Source organism: Saccoglossus kowalevskii, unplaced genomic scaffold (genome assembly GCF_978046115.1).
Source record: "Saccoglossus kowalevskii unplaced genomic scaffold, keSacKowa6.1 SCAFFOLD_109, whole genome shotgun sequence".
Lineage (NCBI taxonomy): Eukaryota > Metazoa > Hemichordata > Enteropneusta > Harrimaniidae > Saccoglossus > Saccoglossus kowalevskii.
The window spans coordinates 135,441-156,592 of NW_028188637.1; the positions used below are offsets into that span (position 1 = coordinate 135,441).

The following is a 21,152-nucleotide window of genomic DNA, read 5'->3' on the forward strand; positions in this document are numbered from 1 at the left end:
TGCAGAAGCTAATCTAAAATTTTATACATTTTTTTCTTGCTTTATTGAAAAGTAGACCACACATCTTTCTCCCAAAAAAAATCACATAAACGAATCTTGTGCGCCAAATACAATTATTTGGTTTCATTTTATTAGTGACGAAAGTATATATATATTCTAAAAGAAGTTTCAAATAAAAACGAACCCAACTGCATTCAAGTCGCTTAGTAGCAAAAGTTCTGGTCATGCTGCGTTTCACAATTGTTGATTATTACCTAGTAATTATTATAATAACGTGCAAAAAAAAAATTCATTGAATTGTTATGAAATTGTCAACTTAGTTTCATCGTAAGCGAATGACTCCAATCACATTTGCAACACTTGATGCTGTAGAAATAATTATCCGCCATGTTTGACCTGAGACTGTGTTCTTTGACCTGACAGGTCAAATCGATAATTAACCAATGAAAACGATGGATGATGCCAACGTGTTCAAATTACCATACCTCATTTAAATATGTTAATGTTATTGAACGCAACACGGAAGAGATTTGCCGAGATTGTAGTACGTTCTTTTGGGCTTGGATTTAGATCTGAAAACGGCATGATATTTTTTTTAAAAGAAAAAATTACTTGTTTTCAATAGAGAAACTGAGCATTTGAAGAATAATTTAACATTGTTTACAGCGATAACAGCTCATTGTCGAAACAAAGCTTACCCATTCATGCTAGTTGCTATAAACATAAATACTCTTGAATAGGCGTCAATAACTACGACAAAATTTGTGGACAGATTTCTAAGTCCCATATTATTTTTTTTTAAACCCGAACTGTCGTTTAACAACCCTGGGCGAATTTACGACAGAATCCGGTACATCAGACTTCACTGCCGCTACCTGTCGAACAACTAATAATACTTTGTAGCCATGTGTTCATTGTTTGTTTGTGTACAGAGTGACCTTTGCCATTTCAATGTTCCATTTCAAGTGTAACATGGTGCGTGGTCCTTGACGCAGTGTGTGTTCTCTGCCCGACTATACGCCATGAATGCCACTAGCCACGAGTTTCAGAGGCACTAAAACAACGTCCTGTAATTGTGTTCATTGGAAAACAAAACAAATCACTAATACATTTATGAAAACAGCTCCTTTTTTAATCGATCTAAAAGTACTCTTTTAATTCGCGCACCAAAATCCAATAATTTCCGTTTTTACGCTATTAATTCGCGCACTTGAGAAAATAATTAATTTTACTACAGCGAATATTTGAGTTTTTACGGTAATTATGTTCCAAATTTTTTCAAACTTGGTGTGTTCAATAAAAGAAATCATTTAACTTGTAATAATATTATTGGTAATGTATCTCCCAAATCCTTTAAAATACTAGACTGGGTTTCAATGCCAACTCATGGAGAGAGTTGTTGCACAGTCTGATACACATTTGCAAACCTACCAATAAAATCATTACAGAAAAATTGGGTGCCAACTTTTGATCAAGATTTGAAGCCAATAGAAAATCTGTTTAGTCCAAAGTTATCAAACCAAAAACAATACATAAAAAATACATAAAAAGCAAAACGTTGCATCCACATTTTAAAAAGAAAATTGTACTAAAAAATATGTATTCTGTATTTGACAAACCGTTCACTTAACAAATGAAAATCAAAATCCACAGGAATTTGTTTTAGCTATTAGAACAGAATGATAGAGCTTCTATAATACTAATTTAAAGACTCACTTTAAAAACGAAGATTGCAGTGGTTGAAGATGTAGATTCTCAGGAGGCAACAGTACTGTAATTGTTATCTACTATTGATTTGAGTTGATTTGCATACAAAGCAGCTTGCAACATGATTTTTATTCCTAGAGGGCGTTTTTTTTACTTTTTTAATAATACACGAGTCTCACAATAAATATAACAAGACAGTTCATATTTGTCTCAGTAAATCATTAACAGATACCTGTACAAATTACTTGGGCAAAGACCAGCTAAGATTTTCTGTTATCTTGCATGTCTAAATGCAGCACTTTTTTCTGAGATGAGACATTGGTTTTTGTAATAAAATATCTGAATTACTTTGAATAAAGCCAGAAATTATGTCCCTTAACATAATTAAACAAATTAGGCACCAATTTTGTGAGATATTTACATAAATCAAAAACATTTGGTAGATTGCTTTCTCCCTGCTGTTTCAATCAATCAATCAATCAAAATTAATTATGACAATGCATATTCTTATTGAAACAAACTATAAGGAAAATAATATAATATAACAAAGGGCAAGGTTCAACTATGTTTGATTGATGCAATATCAACAGGAAAATATGTACAAATTTAGTCCAATATTCAGAACATATATCTCCGACACTGGTACCAACAGTACATGTAAGATGTCCAACAAACACAAACTAGTGTCTTGCATGAATGAGCATCTTATAATTCTGCTTGAATTAGTAAAAAGCTGGATTTTATTGATATTACAATATTGTTAATTATTCACTTGAAATTGTTTTAAAAAAATTGAGAAATTATAATTCTCCACAACTTAAATTGTCATGCAAAAGTTATAAGTACAAGCTAATATAGATTGGTTGGTAAAAGTTTGGTGAATGTCACCAGTACACAGCTATCTGTGGATATGCTTTGTGCATTCTGAAAACAAATTAATGTTTTTATTGTCTTGAATAGTTTGATCTTTTACAAGGAGTTGTAGAAACTTTTGTCAAGAACCAAACTTGGTTTTCAACCATACAAAAAAAATCTTAGATAACTATAGAAAATCTCCAGCACTTGGTTGTGTCTTTGAATGGATGATATAAAGAAATCTAAGCATTAGTTTACAGAGTTATGGGATCAAAATTTAAACATGAGAACTTGATGCAGTCCCAGGAATTGAGTGATACCCATTTAAAATCATGTTTACTGGTATTTACCTAATTTGCATAAGAATTCTTGGCCAAATTTAACAACAGAGAAAATTAAAGCCATAGATACATTTGGAGTTGGTTTATATTGCCTTACGTGGATAATATTTAACTTATTTTCAGCTCTTCCACTGTCATACAAAAAAAAAATATATTTTATCTGTATTTGTAAATATAACTATACCCTCAGTTCTTTCTACGATTTTTTTTGTATAAATTCATGAAACTTGCTTATATTAATTATCATTGTTGACAGGACCTCCTGAACCACCAAAGAACATTGTTATTGTGGAGACTGGTTATGAACAACTTACTGTAGAAATAATACCAGGATTTGATGGTGGTGAACCAGACAACATTGTTTATTATCTGCAATATAGTCTTGAGAATAATATGACTTTTAAACCATGGCCAGAAGATGGTGGTGGTAGTGTGAATGAAATATTGACAATAACAGGTTTAAATGTTAGAACTACATATGAATTCAGAGCACATGCTTCAAACAGCTTTGGCAATGGAGATCCATCAAACACTTACAGTTTTAAGACATATGGTAAGTTATCTTGTTGTTTGAATACCTTTTTTCTGTGTAACACTAATATGTAGTAGGCACTCGATTGTAGTAGAGTAGTTTATTGATTTGAAACTAGTATATAGATACCTTGGGTGGACCTCTGTAAAATGTTTACATTTTGTGACATCTTTAATATGAATATTTTTACATTTTTTGGTCAAAAATGCTACTATATTTGGCTTCTTCTTGAAAACTACCATCTCAATGGCTTGGTTGCACCTCTGTCAGATTTGTTATGTCAAGTCGATATCTTTAATTTTCTGTTTTTAGAAAATATTTTGGGTAAAAAAATCTTCCTCAGTTTTGTTCATTTTGTGATGAAATTTTCAATTCTCTAATTTTCATGAATATTTTTGTAATTTTTAGTAAAAAGTGAAAAGTGAAAACTGCAAGTTTGATTACTTTGATAGTCGGGGACTTATGTTTTGACCTCTGTGTGTCTGTGTGTGTGCGTCCGTTCGGACCTGTATCTTATGCCTGGACCAATCACAATCAAACTTCGCACACACATCATACATGATATTATACATATGAACATCAATTTGTTTCACGATCTGATTCAAGATGGTCGAATGGTGGCCATTTTTGTGCTAAAAACTCATCAAAATCAAGCATTTCTTGGCTGTTTACAGATGGATTTTGTTCAAACTTGGTATATACATTGGACATTATATAGTACTTGTTTCATGATCAGATACAAATGTCAATCATTTTTATGTTAAACAATCATAATCATATTCCAACTATATTACTATAAACAAAACTATATATCTTAAATTATAACTAACGGGGACTGTGCCATACATGGCTTGTTATTATAGATACATGTATAGGTACCTCAGGTGGACTGATCCCAAATTTGTTCATTTCGTGATGATATTTTCAATTCCTTAATTGAAATGTGCATTTCTAACAGCAGAGCTATTTCAGCTGACAGGCTGCTTGTTTCGCAAGCACTATTCAACAGGTATCAATGAAACTTAATACAAAGTTTGTCTGGGTTAATGTGCAGACCTTATTAATTTTGGTTGATATTTATGCATATTAATCACTTAATTTGCATATCAGTTAGCCAATTTTAAGCATTTTCACTTGTTTTTCGAGTACCATTTAACAGAGTTCAATGAAATTTTTTACATTAATGCTCTGGAATAATGCATGCACCTTTATATTTAGGTGAAACCCTTTTGTAATTGCTTTGCTTATTACTGTAAAATCTGTATTAGAAGCTGCGGCTTCTATTAAAATAGTACAATGCAACAGAAGGGAGGCGGCTTCTATTAGAGCATCTACACTTATGAGAAATGATGAATTTTTGATTCTCAATTATTCATATAGAATGGGTACGACTTTCATTAGAGATGCGGCTTCTAATACAGATTTTACGGTATTCTTATTATTATTAGGGTTTCGAGCCCTAAAGGGCGAAACCCTATTGTAATTGCTATGTTTATTCTTATTATTATTCCGCCGTTTTTTGTAAGCGCTGTAACTTGAAAAATATTGCGATTGATTTATTATTTTGCATGCTGATAAAAGGCCATGAGTTGTGATGCATACCCCAAAACCAGCTATGTAGGTCACATGACCTGGCCGCCATCTTAGGTAGGTCACATGACCTGGCCGCCATCTTAGGTAGAACACAAACCGGAAGTGGTCAATTGCACCACTTTCTGAGGGTCTAGAAACTTTAGGTTTTTTTGTGTGGCATCATTGGCTCATGTCTAGCAAATATCAGCAATAAAATTTTTAGAGGTCATATGACCTTGTCCGCCATATAGGATTTTTTGAAAATGACAAAAAACTTTAAAAATCTTCTTCTTAAATATGGCTCATTCATGTGATTAGAAATTTGCTTTGCAGCACCTATGTCCATAGCTCTACAAAGTTACTGAAGCAGATTTTTGAAAAAAAATGGTCTCCTTTGGCAGCCATCTTGGATTTAGTAAAAAGTGAAAGTATGTTATAACTAATGAACAGTTTGCCAGATTGAAACCAAAGTTGGCATACAACATCCGTTCAATAAGATGATTATGTGTTCATGAAAATATTTCCCATGATTCAAGTGGTTTTGGCGGCCATGTTGAATTTATCACAAAAATGCAAAAAACCTCAAAAAATTATCTTCTTAAAAACTGCTTGCTTGTTTGAAAAGCAATTTAGCATATAGTATCCTTGCTGATAGCTCTACAAAGTAACTGAAGCAGATTTTTGAAAAATGGCTTCATTTGGCAACCATCTTGGATTTAGTAAAAAGTGAAATTGCGCTATAACACATGAACAATTTGCCAGATTTAAACCAAACTTGGCATACAACATCCGTTCAATAAGATGATTATGAGTTCATGAAAATATTTCCCATGATTCAAGTGGTTTTGGCGGCCATCTTGAATTTATCAAAAAAATGCAAAAAATCTAAAAAAATTATCTTCTACAAAACTGCTTGCTTGTTTGACAATCAATTTAGCATATGGTATTATCTCTGTTGATAGTACTACAAAGTTACTGAAGCAGATTTTTGAAAAATCATCTTGGATTAGTAACAAGCAGCCTATCGGCTGAGATAGCTCCGCTGTTAGCAATGCACATTTCAATTAAAGAACTGAAGACATCATTAGAAAATGAACAATATAAATAGTATCAAAGCAATCGGACTTACAGTTTTTAACAAGAAGTCGAAAATATCACTTTTTACCAAAAATTACAAAAATATTCACCAAAATAAATTAATTGGAGAATTGAAGATATCATCACAAAACGAACAAATCTGAGAGAGATCCACATGTAGTACCTATATATGTAATATCAAAGCAATCGGACTTACAGTTTTCAACAAGAAGTCTAAAATATCACTTTTTACCAAAAATTACAAAAATATTCACCAAAATTAGAGAATTGAAGATATCACCACAAAATGAACAAATCTGAGAGAGGTCCACATGTAGTACCTATATATGTAGTATCAAAGCAATTGGACTTGTGGTTTTTAACAAGAAGTCGAAAATATCACTTTTTACCAAAAATTACAAAAATATTCACCAAAATTAGAGAATTGAAGATATCATCACAAAATGAACAAATCTGAGAGAGGTCCACATGTAGTACCTATATATGTAGTATCAAAGCAATTGGACTTGCGGTTTTTAACACAAAGTCGAAAATATCACTTTTTACCAAAAATTACAAAAATATTCACCAAAATTAGAGAATTGAAGATATCATCACAAAATGAACAAATCTGAGAGAGGTCCACATGTAGTACCTATATATGTAATATCAAAGCAATCGGACTTGCGGTTTTTAACAAGAAGTCGAAAATATCACTTTTTACCAAAAATGACAAAAATATTCACCAAAAATAGAGAATTGAAGATATCAACATGAAATGAACAAACCTAAGAGAGGTCTACCCAAGGTACATATACACCAAGTATCAAAGCATTCAGGCTTTTAGTTTTTAAGAAGAAGTCGAAAAAGTAAAACATTGACACGGACGACGACGGACAATCACTCATATGATAAGCTCCGCTCGACAAAGTCGACAGCGGAGCTAAAAAGTTAAATTACGCTATAACTCATGAACAATTTGCCAGATTTAAACCATATTTGGCATACAACATCCCTTCAATAAAATGATTATGTGAAAATATTTCCCATGATTCAAGTGGTTTTGGCGGCCATATTGAATTTATCAAAAAAACTATCTTCTTAAAAACTGTCCCGCTTGTTTGACTAGCAGTTTAGAATATGGCACCTATGTTGATAGCTCTACAAAGTTACTGAAGCAGATTATTGAAAAATGGCTTCCATTGGCAGCCATGTTAGATTTAGTAAAAGAGAAAAAGTTATATAACTCATGAACTATTTGCCTGACTGATACAAAATTCGGTATGTGGAATCCTTGCATTAAGTTTATCATATTCCTGTGAAATCAAATCCATATATTGTGTAGTTTGTCTGCCAACTTGCATTCTAGACTTGAAACGTTGGTCAAACAATCACATCAAGCAAGTGCAATTTGCCATGAGCCATGCAGGCTCGAATCCCGTCATCGCTGTTATATGCAGCTATATTTTGGATAATGTTTTGAGACTGGGAAGATGGTTACAGTTTTAAACACACCAAAAAATTATTTTTTCTGAGGGGGGTCCTCGAGTATAAGCCCACCCCTTATTTTTTTCGATTTTACATATTCAGGCCCCTGGGCTTATACTCGGGGAAGTACGGTAAATCGTACTGGGGTCTGGTTATATAAGGGTTATCAAGTTATTTAATTACAACTGTGCATATTTTACTTTTTCTAAAACCATCATAGGTAAACCAACAGTTGAATACAATCTAGAGACTGGTAAAATTACATGGACACAGCATGAAAATACTAGTTATAAATGTGTGAAGATAGAGAAAATGAATCAAGATAACAGTTGGAGTGTAATAAAAGACTGTGAACCAAACACTGTTGATCAGCTGGAATACACAGTTGATGATGCAAATGCTGAATATAGAGTGACTTACTGTACATTGACTGGTGATCATTGTTTGAGGGAACATATAGATGTAAAGAAAATTAAAGGTATTTGTATGTACATAGGGATGGAAAAAATATATATAGAAAATATTAGACAGTGATTTCATTTTATTTACAACGGCTGTAAACAATTTTAATTTTTTTGAGATAGCTCCGCTGTTAGCAATGCACATTTCAATTAAAGAACAGAAGATATCATTAGAAAATGAACAAAATGTATAGTATCAAAGCAATTGGACTTGCGGTTTTTAACAAGAAGTCGAAAATATCACTTTTTACCAAAAATTACAAAAATATTCACCAAAATTAGAGAATTAAAGATATCATTACAAAATGAACAAATCTGAGAGAGGGCTACCCAAGGTACATATACACCAAGTATCAAAGCATTCAGGCTTGTAGTTTTCAAGACGAAGTCAAAAAAGTAAAACATTGACACGAACGACAATCACTCATGATAAGCTCCGCTCGACAAAGTCGACAGCGGAGCTAAAAATGATAGAACCCTGCGGTTTCAGCCTGACGTTTGTGTGGTATAAAATTTATGTTTAAATGTGATCTGGTGTATGCCATTGCACAAGAAATTACTACCGGGGTATACCTTTTTTAAACATATTTTAACATCGACATCAACAAATAAATATGTACTTCAAATTCATGAAGCCTATGCATCCTGAGTTTTGGCCCATGTGATTTGCATATAATTTGTTAATAACATACAGTACTAATTTGAATATCACTAGTGCAAATACTAGTTGGTCAAGCACATCATAACTGTCAAAAACATACAGGTTATCTGTTCCAATACCAATTAACTATTTTAATGCACATATGCAGGTATCCTGTGGAATACTACGTAAACACCTACCGGTACTAAACAAACAAGATTATGTTTGCCCATTTGCATGGCAAGTCAAAGTACCAAGTATATTTTCATATACAATATAATATTGATTAATTGTCTAATATTTAACACCACTTTAGTTTGAGATAGCAGTTAATCAATCACAATTACTTTTTCAGTTCCACCTCCAAAATATGAAATGACAATAACTGGAATGCTTATCACCTGTGGAGTCTTAATCATCATCGATATTGTTCTTCTTATTTTAATATCAAGAATAAAACCGCAAAATAATAGTGAGTTTGACAGCTTTATTTTTAATTAATTAAACTGGTTGTAATGTTGACTATTGTATTTAGTATATCAAACGATGTATAAATATTGAGACACACAACATGCTGGAGTACATTTTCTCAAAAACAAATACAAGACTGTCATCAAATTGTATTTTTTTGTATTATTAATATGTTGATATTTATTCTACCCAGGTGATGCAGAAATGGTTTGTAGGTATGTATACGCATGTAACTGATGCTGCTTGATTACCATTCCTTAAGGGACGACGTCAAAAGATCAATGTCGGATAAAAAACTTAATTCCTTTAGTTTTTTTCCAAACCCCCCCCCCCCCTACTGAAACTTAATTGATAAATATTGATCATGGCGTCGGACTACATTCACTATTATATACAAATTGATAATCGGACAGTAGTACAGCATAGCAGTTGGTTGTCGGGTGGGTGTAAAAAGATTTTACAAATGCACCTCATTTGACGCAGATTTACACTCGAACCAAACCATTTTTCTGTTTTTTTTCGCTTTTCGGTTATTTCTGTCCATGATTGGATAGAAAAAAAAAACTACAAATACTCCAAGATTGTTTTGACTTCATTAAAAAATAAAATCGTTTTTGTAGGATGGAAACTTTTTGAGGTCAAAACCCCCCACCCCCAAACTAAAGGAAATAAGTTTTTTATCCGACATCGATCTTTTGACATCGTCCCTAACAAAACACACATATATATGATAATGATGAAAGAATGCACATACACGAGTTATATATTCCTTGCGTTTATTTTTTACTTCTAGCAATTCCATGGATATAATCACGATGATCCACATTTATATGCATGAATTTCAACCTAAATCTAATCATGTCTGTGCACTGTTCCAAGACACCTATATACTTTAAGCTTCCATAAAATGTGATACAATTCTTAATAAGTTGGTGGAAAAGCCAAAATTTTAATAATATGCAAATTAGGTAATAATTATTGATACATTTAAACTGAAAATTAACTGGGTCGTTGCATTGTCTTAGACATTTATGCACCAAGATTCATGAAAATAAGATAATTAATCTTTTTGCAGTTATTCAGGTGCAGATAACCCATGTATGGTTACCAGTGAAATTATGAGGACCTCCCCACCAAAAGGTAATTATTTACTTAAAGCATTTCTAAAAGGAAATTAATACTTAATCAGGGGTCAAAATTAAGGCTTGTCCCAGACAGGCAAATTATAATGACAGGTAAATGTTTAAATCGCCTGTCCCCTCGGACAGATGAATAAAGATATCAAGTTTTACGAACTGAACAAATGGGATACTCCGAAGTTGCTGATATCCAGAAAATTGTTTTCAGAATTTGTATGACTATAATGAAATGATGATGATAAGCCAAAAATATTGTATTGTGAATAATATGTCTTAAATTATCTTGCTAAGGACGAGTACATAATCATATGGGACAGTACAGGTCCTTCTATTCACCAACCTGTCCAATAGACAAGCAACTTTAATTTTTAATTTTAACCCATGCTTATTACAATAATGACATGGGCTTCACAATGATGATTATGTTCATAAAAATGTACTGGATCTTGTTCAAACATTGACACTGCCTGCCATTTTAGTAGTACCGGTAATTAGAATATATGCTCATATCTAGCTATTAATCTGCATTATATATAATTTTGTTTTTACACTAAATAAAGATAAAGAAAGTATAAATCAATAATTTTGTCCAGCAGGTACGTATTCAAACAAGGAACCAAGTACAAGTTCAAATTGTAAGCGACCAAAGCCTGCTGCAGCTTCCTTGGATATAGATGATGTGTATGTACAAGAAAACAGCCACAATCAAGTGCATGGGAAAGCCAAAGATTTGAAGATGAAAAAAAAGAAAGACATAAATAATGGTAAGCACAACTTCATCAGTATATATACATTACATTATATTAAAAGTTGGCTACATATAGAACATACTCATATAAAGAATATGAGGTTATTACAAGGATACTGCAAAGTATGCACGAAGACAGTACAGCAGGAGTTGTCGGCCGACGGGCAGCAGAGGACAAAGGGACCATGTACAGTCTGAGTGCATACTTTATGGTTCCTTATTATTATACATCTTTTTCTCCCAAGGATACATAATAGGAATACTTATATCCAAAAAGTTTAGAAAAGATTTAGCGATTTCTTTATGTGGAGTCCAGTTACTCAGACAGAATGTCGTTGCATCGTCCTCTGCTGCTTGTCAGTGATACTCCCGCTGTACTGTCTTCGTGAATAATTTTCAGTATCCTCATAATAACCTTATTATTATACATCTTTCTTATACATCATGGGAATGAGTAAATCCAAAACGTTTAGAACAGATTTAGTGAACTTCTTTGTGTGGAGTCCGGTCAAACCCTGGGGGCTGCCATGTTTGTTTTTATTACCTTGCCCGTATCATCAAAGATGAAAGGGAAAGGTATATTAATTGTCTGTCGTCGTCGTTTTCATCATCGTTTTTAATAATTGTTAATGTGTGCACAATAACTTTACTAATTCTATTCGATTATCAAACTTGGTCCCCTGCAAAAATTTTTGCTATACCTGAAAAAAATTTAGTCTGCTCCCAATTTTTTCCAGTTATTCAGCCCACAATATGAGCCATAAATTATAATTTTCGCTGAAAAGGCTTTTTGGGCGTTTTGTATGGAATTTATTTGCACTGATTTTTGATGAGTTTAATGTGAAATATAGGAAAAAAAGTATATTCGCTGTATTTTATTTTCACAAAATCTTTCCTTCAGGAAAATAGCGAAAATAAATTCCAAGCGAAAATAAAGTATTCTACAGTATGTGCCTGAATCCCCCACACAGAGATATGCTTATTTTATGTCCCCAATATGTGTAGTTATTCTGCTCCAAAAATGAATTATTATACAAGAACAGTGTGGAATCACAACATTGGCTTCCAATTTAAAGGATATATCTTTTGGTGTTAAGTTAGTTCACTTCAATTATGAAGGCCAATTCAGTGTATCTTTTATTCATGTTATATCAGTATTGGTTTTGGTATGAATTAATACTCATCCATTCAACTGATGCACTTATATAAGATAATATTGTCCAGCTTGTTTGTAAAAATGCAGTCAATATCAACACCTTCCAATCACCCAAAAAATACCTAGTTAAAGATACATTAGCTTTGTAACATCTCAGTTTGTACTTGTTGGTCTGCACAACAATATCTAGAGTTTAACTACAAATTTTGTTGAGAAATTTAGTCAAATCAAATGGACAGTCGTTTGAATGTAGCCATTATGTTTGTTATCTTAATGTTAATATTGTATGCCAATGTGTGCATTAAAAATGCATAGCTTGTCAGGAAGTTAAACTTTTATTGTTTCTTCTTTTTTTTATTTTGTGTTGTTTTGTGTTTTTATGATGTGGTTCCAGAACACCCGGTACAACTGGATGGAGCTTTATATGCAAATCTACCAGGTAATGATTCAGGTATATTACTAGGTTTTATAGTAATGAACACATTCTAACTATTTAGTCCTATTGAATGAACAAATAGTTACATGCATGTTCTGTTGACACTGAGACAAACAACACATTGATTGTTAACTGAATATGTATTGCTAATGTAGTATCACACAGAGCTTATGCCACAACCATTACTTCTTGGTTTCAAGCATAACGGCAGAATACCAAAAGTGTATTTTTGTCTATTCTAGCATTATATATTGAGGTGAATAATATAATGTCAAACAAAAACGGCATATACAGCTTCAATTGTAATTAGCTGTGATTATATATTTTATGTGTTATCACTAGTATATATGTTTAAACATTGATGATATAACATTTATTAATTTAGCTCATGGTGACAACAAGGTCCATGATAAAGCTTATAAGGATGTCGCATCTTCAAAACAAAACAAAACGAAACCATCAGCCACTAAGAAGACAGCATCACCTCTGACAACAGATGAAACAGCTCAATATTATGACGATGTCCCAGTTGAACACAATAATCCAAACAGCAACATGCTGGCAGAAAATATGTATGAAGTAACAGCGGACAAACCAGAACCACTACAAAAACATGATGTGAGTATAAATAAACAAGCATTAATTGCTCCCCCTCAGATGATTGAAACATTAATGATTCTAAGGGTCTGAAAAATCTGGGGAAACAACATAATACTCTCAGATGAAAAAGGCTCCACAAATGTAGGAGAATGCAATTTAACAGTTTTCTTATCACTTTTAGTCTTTAGATAGTGATATGTAGTCCATCATCTTTATTCTCGTTTTACTTTTTTCTGAATAATCAGTGTTCATTGAGACTATGGAGGTACAGGTAGTTTTACCTCTAGGTTGAGACTATCATGAATGGGGTGAGAACTATGGTTCGACATGGCTTGTTAACAACCCTAACAGGTGTTAAATACTTTTCTCACAAAAATTGTGAATCACCAGTTTTATGGAAAAAAGTCTCAATGCTTATGTATCATATTTTAACATACTTTTGCATTGTGTTAAAAAAAGTCATTGTTAACATTCAAAAATTACAGGACAATTTTGTCAGTATGGCACAATTAATATTTGATTGGTTAATGGCAGACTTGACCTGATAGGTCAGAGGATGTTGTTTCAGGTCAAATTGGGCAAAAAAAAACATCATGGCGGTAATTACTTTGCATCAAGTGTTTGCCCATGATTGAAAATATTCTACAAAAAGGAAAACAATAGAGATCTAAAGACTTACTTTTGACTGTGACATTATTGTTGTTGTATTATTACACCGTGATATTTTATCATTGATGACAAAACTCATTTTACAATTTTAATAACAATAATATTAACATAATATTTCCAGTAGCCCGGCATGGTGAACAACAAATGTAATTTGGGTAATCCCCCCCACCCGATTCTACATGTTGAGGTACATTGTACTAGTACCTGGGCTCATGATCTAAGAAATATTATAATAGTAATACTGAAGAAAAGTGAAATATCAAGAGAATGAAAAGTGATATGAAAAAACTGTAAATTGCATTCTCCAACATATGAGGAGCTTTTTCATCTGGGAGCATTATGTTGTTTCCCAAGACTTTTCCCTTACACGTACAAGCATTAAATTGTTTCGTAGAGCTCTTTTACCTGGGAGCATAAGGTTGTTTGCTGGGCCTTAATTCTCCTTTAATACAAAATGGTTTTCCAGTTGGCTAATATGCATGTGCAGATATGATGTCTGATGTAATTGTGAATGTCAGAAATGTTTAAACGCCATTTTTGGTAATTTTGAATCTCATCCAAAAAATAAAATAAAGTGCATCAATTAAGATTTCATTGTGTTCATTAATGTATGTTCCAAATCAGCCTGCAAATAATGACTGACATCCAGTTCCAAAATGGTAAAATTATGTGATTTTCATGCATTTTTGGTGTTAAAATGGCAGCGATTCATCTATATTGATCTCAGATCGTGAAATAAATGCCTATATCTGATACAATGTCTGATGTACCGGGGGTCCTACTATTTAACGCCCGGACACGCGAGGGAGTGTCCGGGCACGCGCGGAGGCGAACAGGGGGGAATACCTAACCTTATAGAATGAATTACATATCTATTTTGGTTTATGAAATGCAATAAAGGTGTTAAAATAAACATAACAAGTTAGATATCTAAAATCTACTACAATACAGTTACATGAAATAATGTTTAAAAAAATATTAATGACCCATTAGGTGGTTTTCTCTAATGGTATTTGCTGTTTTTATAAATTTGATAAGCTCTGTTAGTAAATATTTGTTGTTTGTATTCAATATATGAATGAATTTTTCTTTGTTTGTAGAGTGTTGAAAATTGTTAATTTTCTTTGAAAAATGTGAATATAACAACTCTCTTTCATCTGTGTAAAGTTCACATTTTGTGATGTAATGAATTTCATCCTCAAGTAGGTTGCATTTAGTACATTTTCTGTCTTCTGTTTTTATTTTTGGTCTTTTGTGCCTTCCCATCTCGATGTTTAGTTTATGGGCACTTAGTCTCAATTTTGCTAATAGACCAATGTTTTCTTTATTATCAAGGATTTTAATGTATGGTTCAGTATTTATATTTTTCTTCAGTAATGTATAAGTTCTTAGTTTTGAATCTGGTCTTTGATTATCTTGGTTCCATTTATAATTGTAATATTCATTCACTTTTTGTTTAAACTGGTCTTTTTTAATTGTTTCTAAATTCTTAATATCATACAGCTGTTTTATTTTATGCAGATTCATTAACCATGTGTCATTATATTTGTTTTGTTGTTGATCTTTTATTGCATCATATAATAGACTGATTGGGCCATTCTTAATAATATTTTGGTAGTATATGATTGCATTCAGTTGTATTTTTGCTAGTAATGGTAGTCGTCCAATTTCCATTCTACTACCAATGTTACTTGTTCTGTTATTAACATTTAATAATCGTCTACAGAACATTAAATGGTGTTTTTCTGTACACGTTTTGTCCCAGTACTCTGGTCTGCGATTGATTCCCCAAATTTCTGCAGCATAAGTTAAAATTGGTGTCTGGATGCCCTCAAATAATTTCAATTGTAAAAGCATGTTTAACTTGTTTGATGTTAATACTGGTTTGATTGCTGCATCAGCTTTTTTTGCTTTATCTGCCAATCTTTCCATGGTCATGTTCATTGCCCCATTTGTATTAAATGTTACCCCTAGATATGTGAATTGGTTTGTTTTTTCAATCGTGTTTAGCCCATATGAGAATTCTGTATTTTTTGATTTATGACCATTTTTTGTGAAAATCATAATTTTTGTTTTTCTCATATTCAACTGTAGACCCCATTGTTTTGTATATTCATAAAGTGTGTCTAATGACCTTTGTAAGTCTTCTTTGTTAATAGCTGTTAGAACAATATCATCAGCGAATAGAAGTGAAGAGATGTTTTGACTACTTAGGTTTGGACTATTCATTGTACAGTTATCAATGTTGGCTACCAAGTCGTTTATAAAAATGTTAAATAATGTTGGGCTTAATGGACACCCTTGTTTGACACCTTCTTGCATTTTAAAGCTCTCGGTCACTTTGTCATCTAATTTAATTTTGAATTGCATATTCATATACATATGTTTTAGGACTCGATATGCACCACCACATATGTTGTTTTGTAATAATTTTATGAATAGTCCCTCTCTCCAAACTTTATCAAAACATTTTTTTAAGTCTATAAAGCAAGTGTAAAGCTTTTTGTTTTTTGATTGGTATTTTTTGATCAGTGTATGTAATGTCAGTATATGATCAGTTGTTCTGTGATTACGTCTAAAGCCGGCTTGGTTTTTATGGATTATGTTGCTGGTTTCAAGATGTTGTGTTATACGTTTATTTAAAATTATTGCAAATAATTTTCCAATTGTGTTACTTGTTGATATGCCTCTGTAATTGGCCGGATCATATTTGTCTTCCTTTTTATGTACTGGTGTGATTATATTTGTGTTCCAACAATCTGGATATTCTCCCCTTTGTAAAATGATATTAAAAATCTTTTGTAATGCTTCTGCTATTAATGGATGACTATGCTTTAGCATTTCAGATGGGATGCCATCAATTCCAACTGATTTTCTTGTTTTTATCTTTTTCAAAGCTTCATTGATTTCTTTAAGTGATATTTCAGCGTTCAACATATTATTTAGGAATTTCATATTTTCTAATTGCCTTAATAGTTTCTGTATTTCTGATTGTCTCTTTTCTGAAGTACTAGTATTTTGACTGATATTCTGGAAATGGTTTATCCAATCATTGTATGGTATTTCAGACACAATGCTGTCCTGTTTTCTCTTTGTGTATTGTCTTATTACCTCCCAAAATTTCACTGTATTTTCTTCATTATGTAGGTTGTCTAATTTTTGTTTCATCATTTGCCATCTTTCCTTTTGAAGTGTTTTGACATATTTTCTGAATAGTTTTCTTTCTTCATGATATACTTTTCTCAAGTTTTCATCGTAAGGTCTCTGTTGTATGTGCTTGGCAAGAGTTTCTAGTTGTTTCTTCATTTTCATACAGTTTGAGTCAGTGCATTTTACTTTACTTTTCTTAATGTTTTTTCTGTGTTTTGTCTTTTTTATGTTACATTTTTTGGCAATGTTTTCTAATAAATTTTGAAATTTTTGGGTTATCTCATTTACATGTTTTTTTGTAAAATCAGTTTCTGTAAATGACTTTATTAATTGTTCACCTTCTTTTGTTTTTAAAAATATCTTGTAAATATCTGTTGCTGACTTCGTCCATTTATAGCTTCCTGGGTGATTTTGCAGGTTTTTGTTTATGTTAAACTCTGTTTCTGTAAATGTTGGCATTTGTATTGTTGTTGATATAGGACAGTGGTCACTTCCTGGTACTAATGTTTTGACTTTAAAGTTCAAAATATATTTACTTAATCTATTGTCAGCTAGAAAGTAATCAACAGTGCTGGCACCTCCATTGTCTGCATGACAAGTAAAGTGACCAAGTATGTCACCATTATATCTACCATTCAATATATGTAGTTGATTACTTTTACATAGTTGTATAAGGTGATCTCCAAATGTATTTTTCCTTATGTCCATATTGTTTCTCTTTTTCATATCATTATCATAAATATAATTGTCTGGCATTGGAGTATAATTGTCCTCATCATCTGTTATTGTGTCAATTAAATTTTTAGTTCTGGCATTAAAATCGCCTTGTATCATTATTGCACCTTTCTCTTTGTAATTTTGTATTTCTTGTTCAATAGCCTGGTAAGGGTTCATGTCTATGTTATTCACATACCATGAGGAATCAGCTGGTGGGACATACACCGTGCATAAATAAATATCTCTTATAAGATTAAAATATTTTTTGTTAAGTTTTAACCATTGTGTAAAATCACTAGAGTTCTGTATCACAGTAATACCAGGTCTTATTGATTTCTTTATATACATGCTTATACCACCAGAGTTTTTCCATGCTTTACTATGTTGCCTGCGAATTTTGTGATGAACATAGTATTCTTCTGGTGTTGGAAGTAAATCAATTGATTTCTGGTCTAGCCACTTTTCTGTAAAGGCATAGATGTGATAATTTTGAATACATTTCTCAATATTGATTAACTGTTTTGTTTTAGTGTCTACGTTTTGTGATATTTTTGGAATGTAATTATAACGTAATCCATGTGAGTTCCAGTGTCCAATTGTCATTATGTTTTGTGTAATAACATTTTTCTTATATTTATTTCCTTTCATGGTTTTGTGCATTTTACCATTATTGTGTACCACTGCCTCTTGACCTGAGTTGTGCTAGTTGTTTTTCTAGGTTTTTTAACGACGCAAGTATAGTCACATTGAGGTGTTTAGTATCGTCTGCGTCCTGTGTAATCTGTGTATCATTTTCTTCGTTGTCATGTCTTTGTTGCTGGTATTCATTTCTCTGTTTTCTACTCTTTAGTACTGAAGCATAAGTATCGGTAGGTTGGTTTGATGCATTCTTGTTGTAGTTTGTATGTCTAGTTGGATTTGTTTGAAATCCCCATGTATTATTATATATAGTGTTTCCATGTTTCGTCTGATATTTCTGTGGTATTCTGCTGCTGTAAATAATGCAAGATTTGTTCCGAAATTCAGTGTGTTGTGTGCACTCCAGGGTTATTCGTTTTTTGGCTCAAAACACCCCTATTTTTTAATGGCAGAGTCGAATAGTTTCACTCCCACTGGGAAATCTGCATTGTTACTTGAATGAGAGCTAACTAAACACATTTTCCAGACCGGCGAAAGTGTATGCAACAGCCAATTTTAACAGCCTGTCACGTGATTTTAGTCTGAATGCCAACCTCAAAAGAGGCTAATCCATTTACGCAGGTATAACTGGGAATAGAATATGTGAGGGATTGTATCAACAGAGATGTGCAGTGTTTCAGCCAGAGCGCGGGCTTGCGTCATTTGACGCAAAAAATAAACATTGTCCCTCAAAAATAAAGGTTTGGGGTCACAGGGACGCACTGATACCATTATCCGGAAGCCTGGTTGTGAAGCGTTAGTTTTTTTTATATATATAAAATCAGGTTGCACGTGGGAATGTTTTGATTCTCACTTCATTATTGTTTATATTGCCGCACGAGTAAGTGATTTGTATGACAGTTTCGCATTATGTCTTGTCTATTTCGTCTGCTACTATGGCAACGTGGCGATAATCAATTAGGTCTAAAATAAATTGTTGCTATTTTTTCTTTGAGGCCGCGTGCCGAACTGATTGATACAAAGTTTCGTTTCCATGGTGCCTCTGTGGCAGTTCAACATAGTTGGAAGTCGAAACACGTGAACACAGGGGAATTTACATTAACCGTCACTACGTCCATCGTGTCAATCGTCATAAGAATGTCAAGCCAAAAACGAATCACAAGTTTTTTTGGAGGACATGGTACGGCAACTACTACGAGTACGGCAGACACTGGTGAAGATGTCAACATCACCGAAACACAAGCTGAATCAAACCAGAGCATACAACACGATGATACGAACGAACCGGTCCACAAGAAACAGAAAGTCCGAAACTTCAGTAATGGGTGGCTACACAAACCACAATATTCACAGTGGTTGATCCGTCACAATGAGAAAGGAATGATTTGTAAATGGTGTCAAGACACCGGGAAATCAAATTCGTTTACAGACACGCGTAGCGGAGGATGCTTCAATTTTCGGACGTCCACTCTGCACTTTGCAGTGCTCTGATCACAAAAAAGCCATTCAAGAAATTGTTTTACGCGGTAATTTTCAAAAAGCCACGTCACGTGTTCTGAGCGACAAAGAAGAATCAATTATATCGGCAATGCGTAGTGTATATTGGTTTGCAAAGGAAGACATATCCACTCGAAAATATTCATCATTATTACAATTATTACAACTTCAAGGAATAAACACGCTGGGAAAATTGAAATCTGGTGAATATGCGACATACACTACCCAACAAACTGCAGACGAAATGCAGGATGCCATGGCCACTGTAATTCGTAAAAATATTGAAGATCAGTTGCATGGTAGTGAGTTTGTCAGCGTGTTGGCGGACGAAAGTACAGACATATCAGTAACCAAAAAACTGGTTGTATACGTGAGACTTATGGATTCGGACTTTCTGCCAAGAACTCGTTATTTGGGAAATGTTTCAGTAAAGGATGGAACTGCATTGGTAATCACTGAAACGCTGAAACAGATGTTACTAGATCAGAAAAAAATAGAAGCAAGACAACTACTTGGTTTCGGCAGTGATGGGGCGAGTGTCATGCGTGGATGGCTTAACGGAGTTGCAGCGAGATTGCGACGTAAAGTAAATCCTTTTTTGTTGAGCGTTCATTGTGTGGCGCACCGACTCGCTCTCTGTACAAGTCAGGCAGCCAACTCAGTAAACTATATGAAGAAATACCAACAAGTGTTGACGGACATTTACTATTATTTTAAACGTTCATCCGTACGTGTCGAAGCTGTGAAGGATATACAAAAGGTGTTAGATGACCCACAATTGAAATATAAAGAAGTCCACGAAGTGAGGTGGTTTTCGTTCTATAGTGCATTAGAAACAATTTATAGAACGTATGGCTCTCTCGTTACTTACTTCGAATCAGTATCACGACAAAACCCGATAGCAAAGGGAATAATGAACAAAATGACCGACTTTCAGTTCGTTGCAACAATGCACTTGTTGATTGATGTGATGCCCGTTATGACACAATTGAGTTTGGTTTTTCAAAAGGCTGACATCGACATCGCAATGGTTCAAGTGTCCGTTAGCAGTGCCATTGCGAAAATTAAATCGATCGCATCGGAAGGTGGACAATTTGTAAACCAGTTGAATGCACTACGTGACAAACGATCGAAGTTCAAGTATTTCGACCATTCGATCAACGCATCACCCCAAGCTGTGAAGCAATTCGAAAACACGACAAAGAGCTTTACCGATAATATTTTGGAGAATTTAAATGAAAGATTTCCGACGGAGAC

At 33.2% G+C, this 21,152-nt stretch overlaps 1 protein-coding gene across 1 annotated transcript in view; it reads left to right on the forward strand.

The window, feature by feature from the left end:
* Window positions 1–21,152, forward strand: part of LOC102809866 (contactin-5-like) — a 71,478-nt gene that overhangs the window by 9,059 nt on the left and 41,267 nt on the right. The window contains exons 7-14 of the mRNA XM_085496306.1: window positions 3,160–3,456; window positions 7,793–8,050; window positions 9,029–9,145; window positions 9,338–9,359; window positions 10,220–10,284; window positions 10,877–11,047; window positions 12,582–12,638; window positions 13,009–13,241. Of these exons, the coding sequence (XP_085352432.1) occupies window positions 3,160–3,456; window positions 7,793–8,050; window positions 9,029–9,145; window positions 9,338–9,359; window positions 10,220–10,284; window positions 10,877–11,047; window positions 12,582–12,638; window positions 13,009–13,241 (1,220 nt within the window). The remainder of the gene's footprint in view (window positions 1–3,159; window positions 3,457–7,792; window positions 8,051–9,028; window positions 9,146–9,337; window positions 9,360–10,219; window positions 10,285–10,876; window positions 11,048–12,581; window positions 12,639–13,008; window positions 13,242–21,152) is intronic.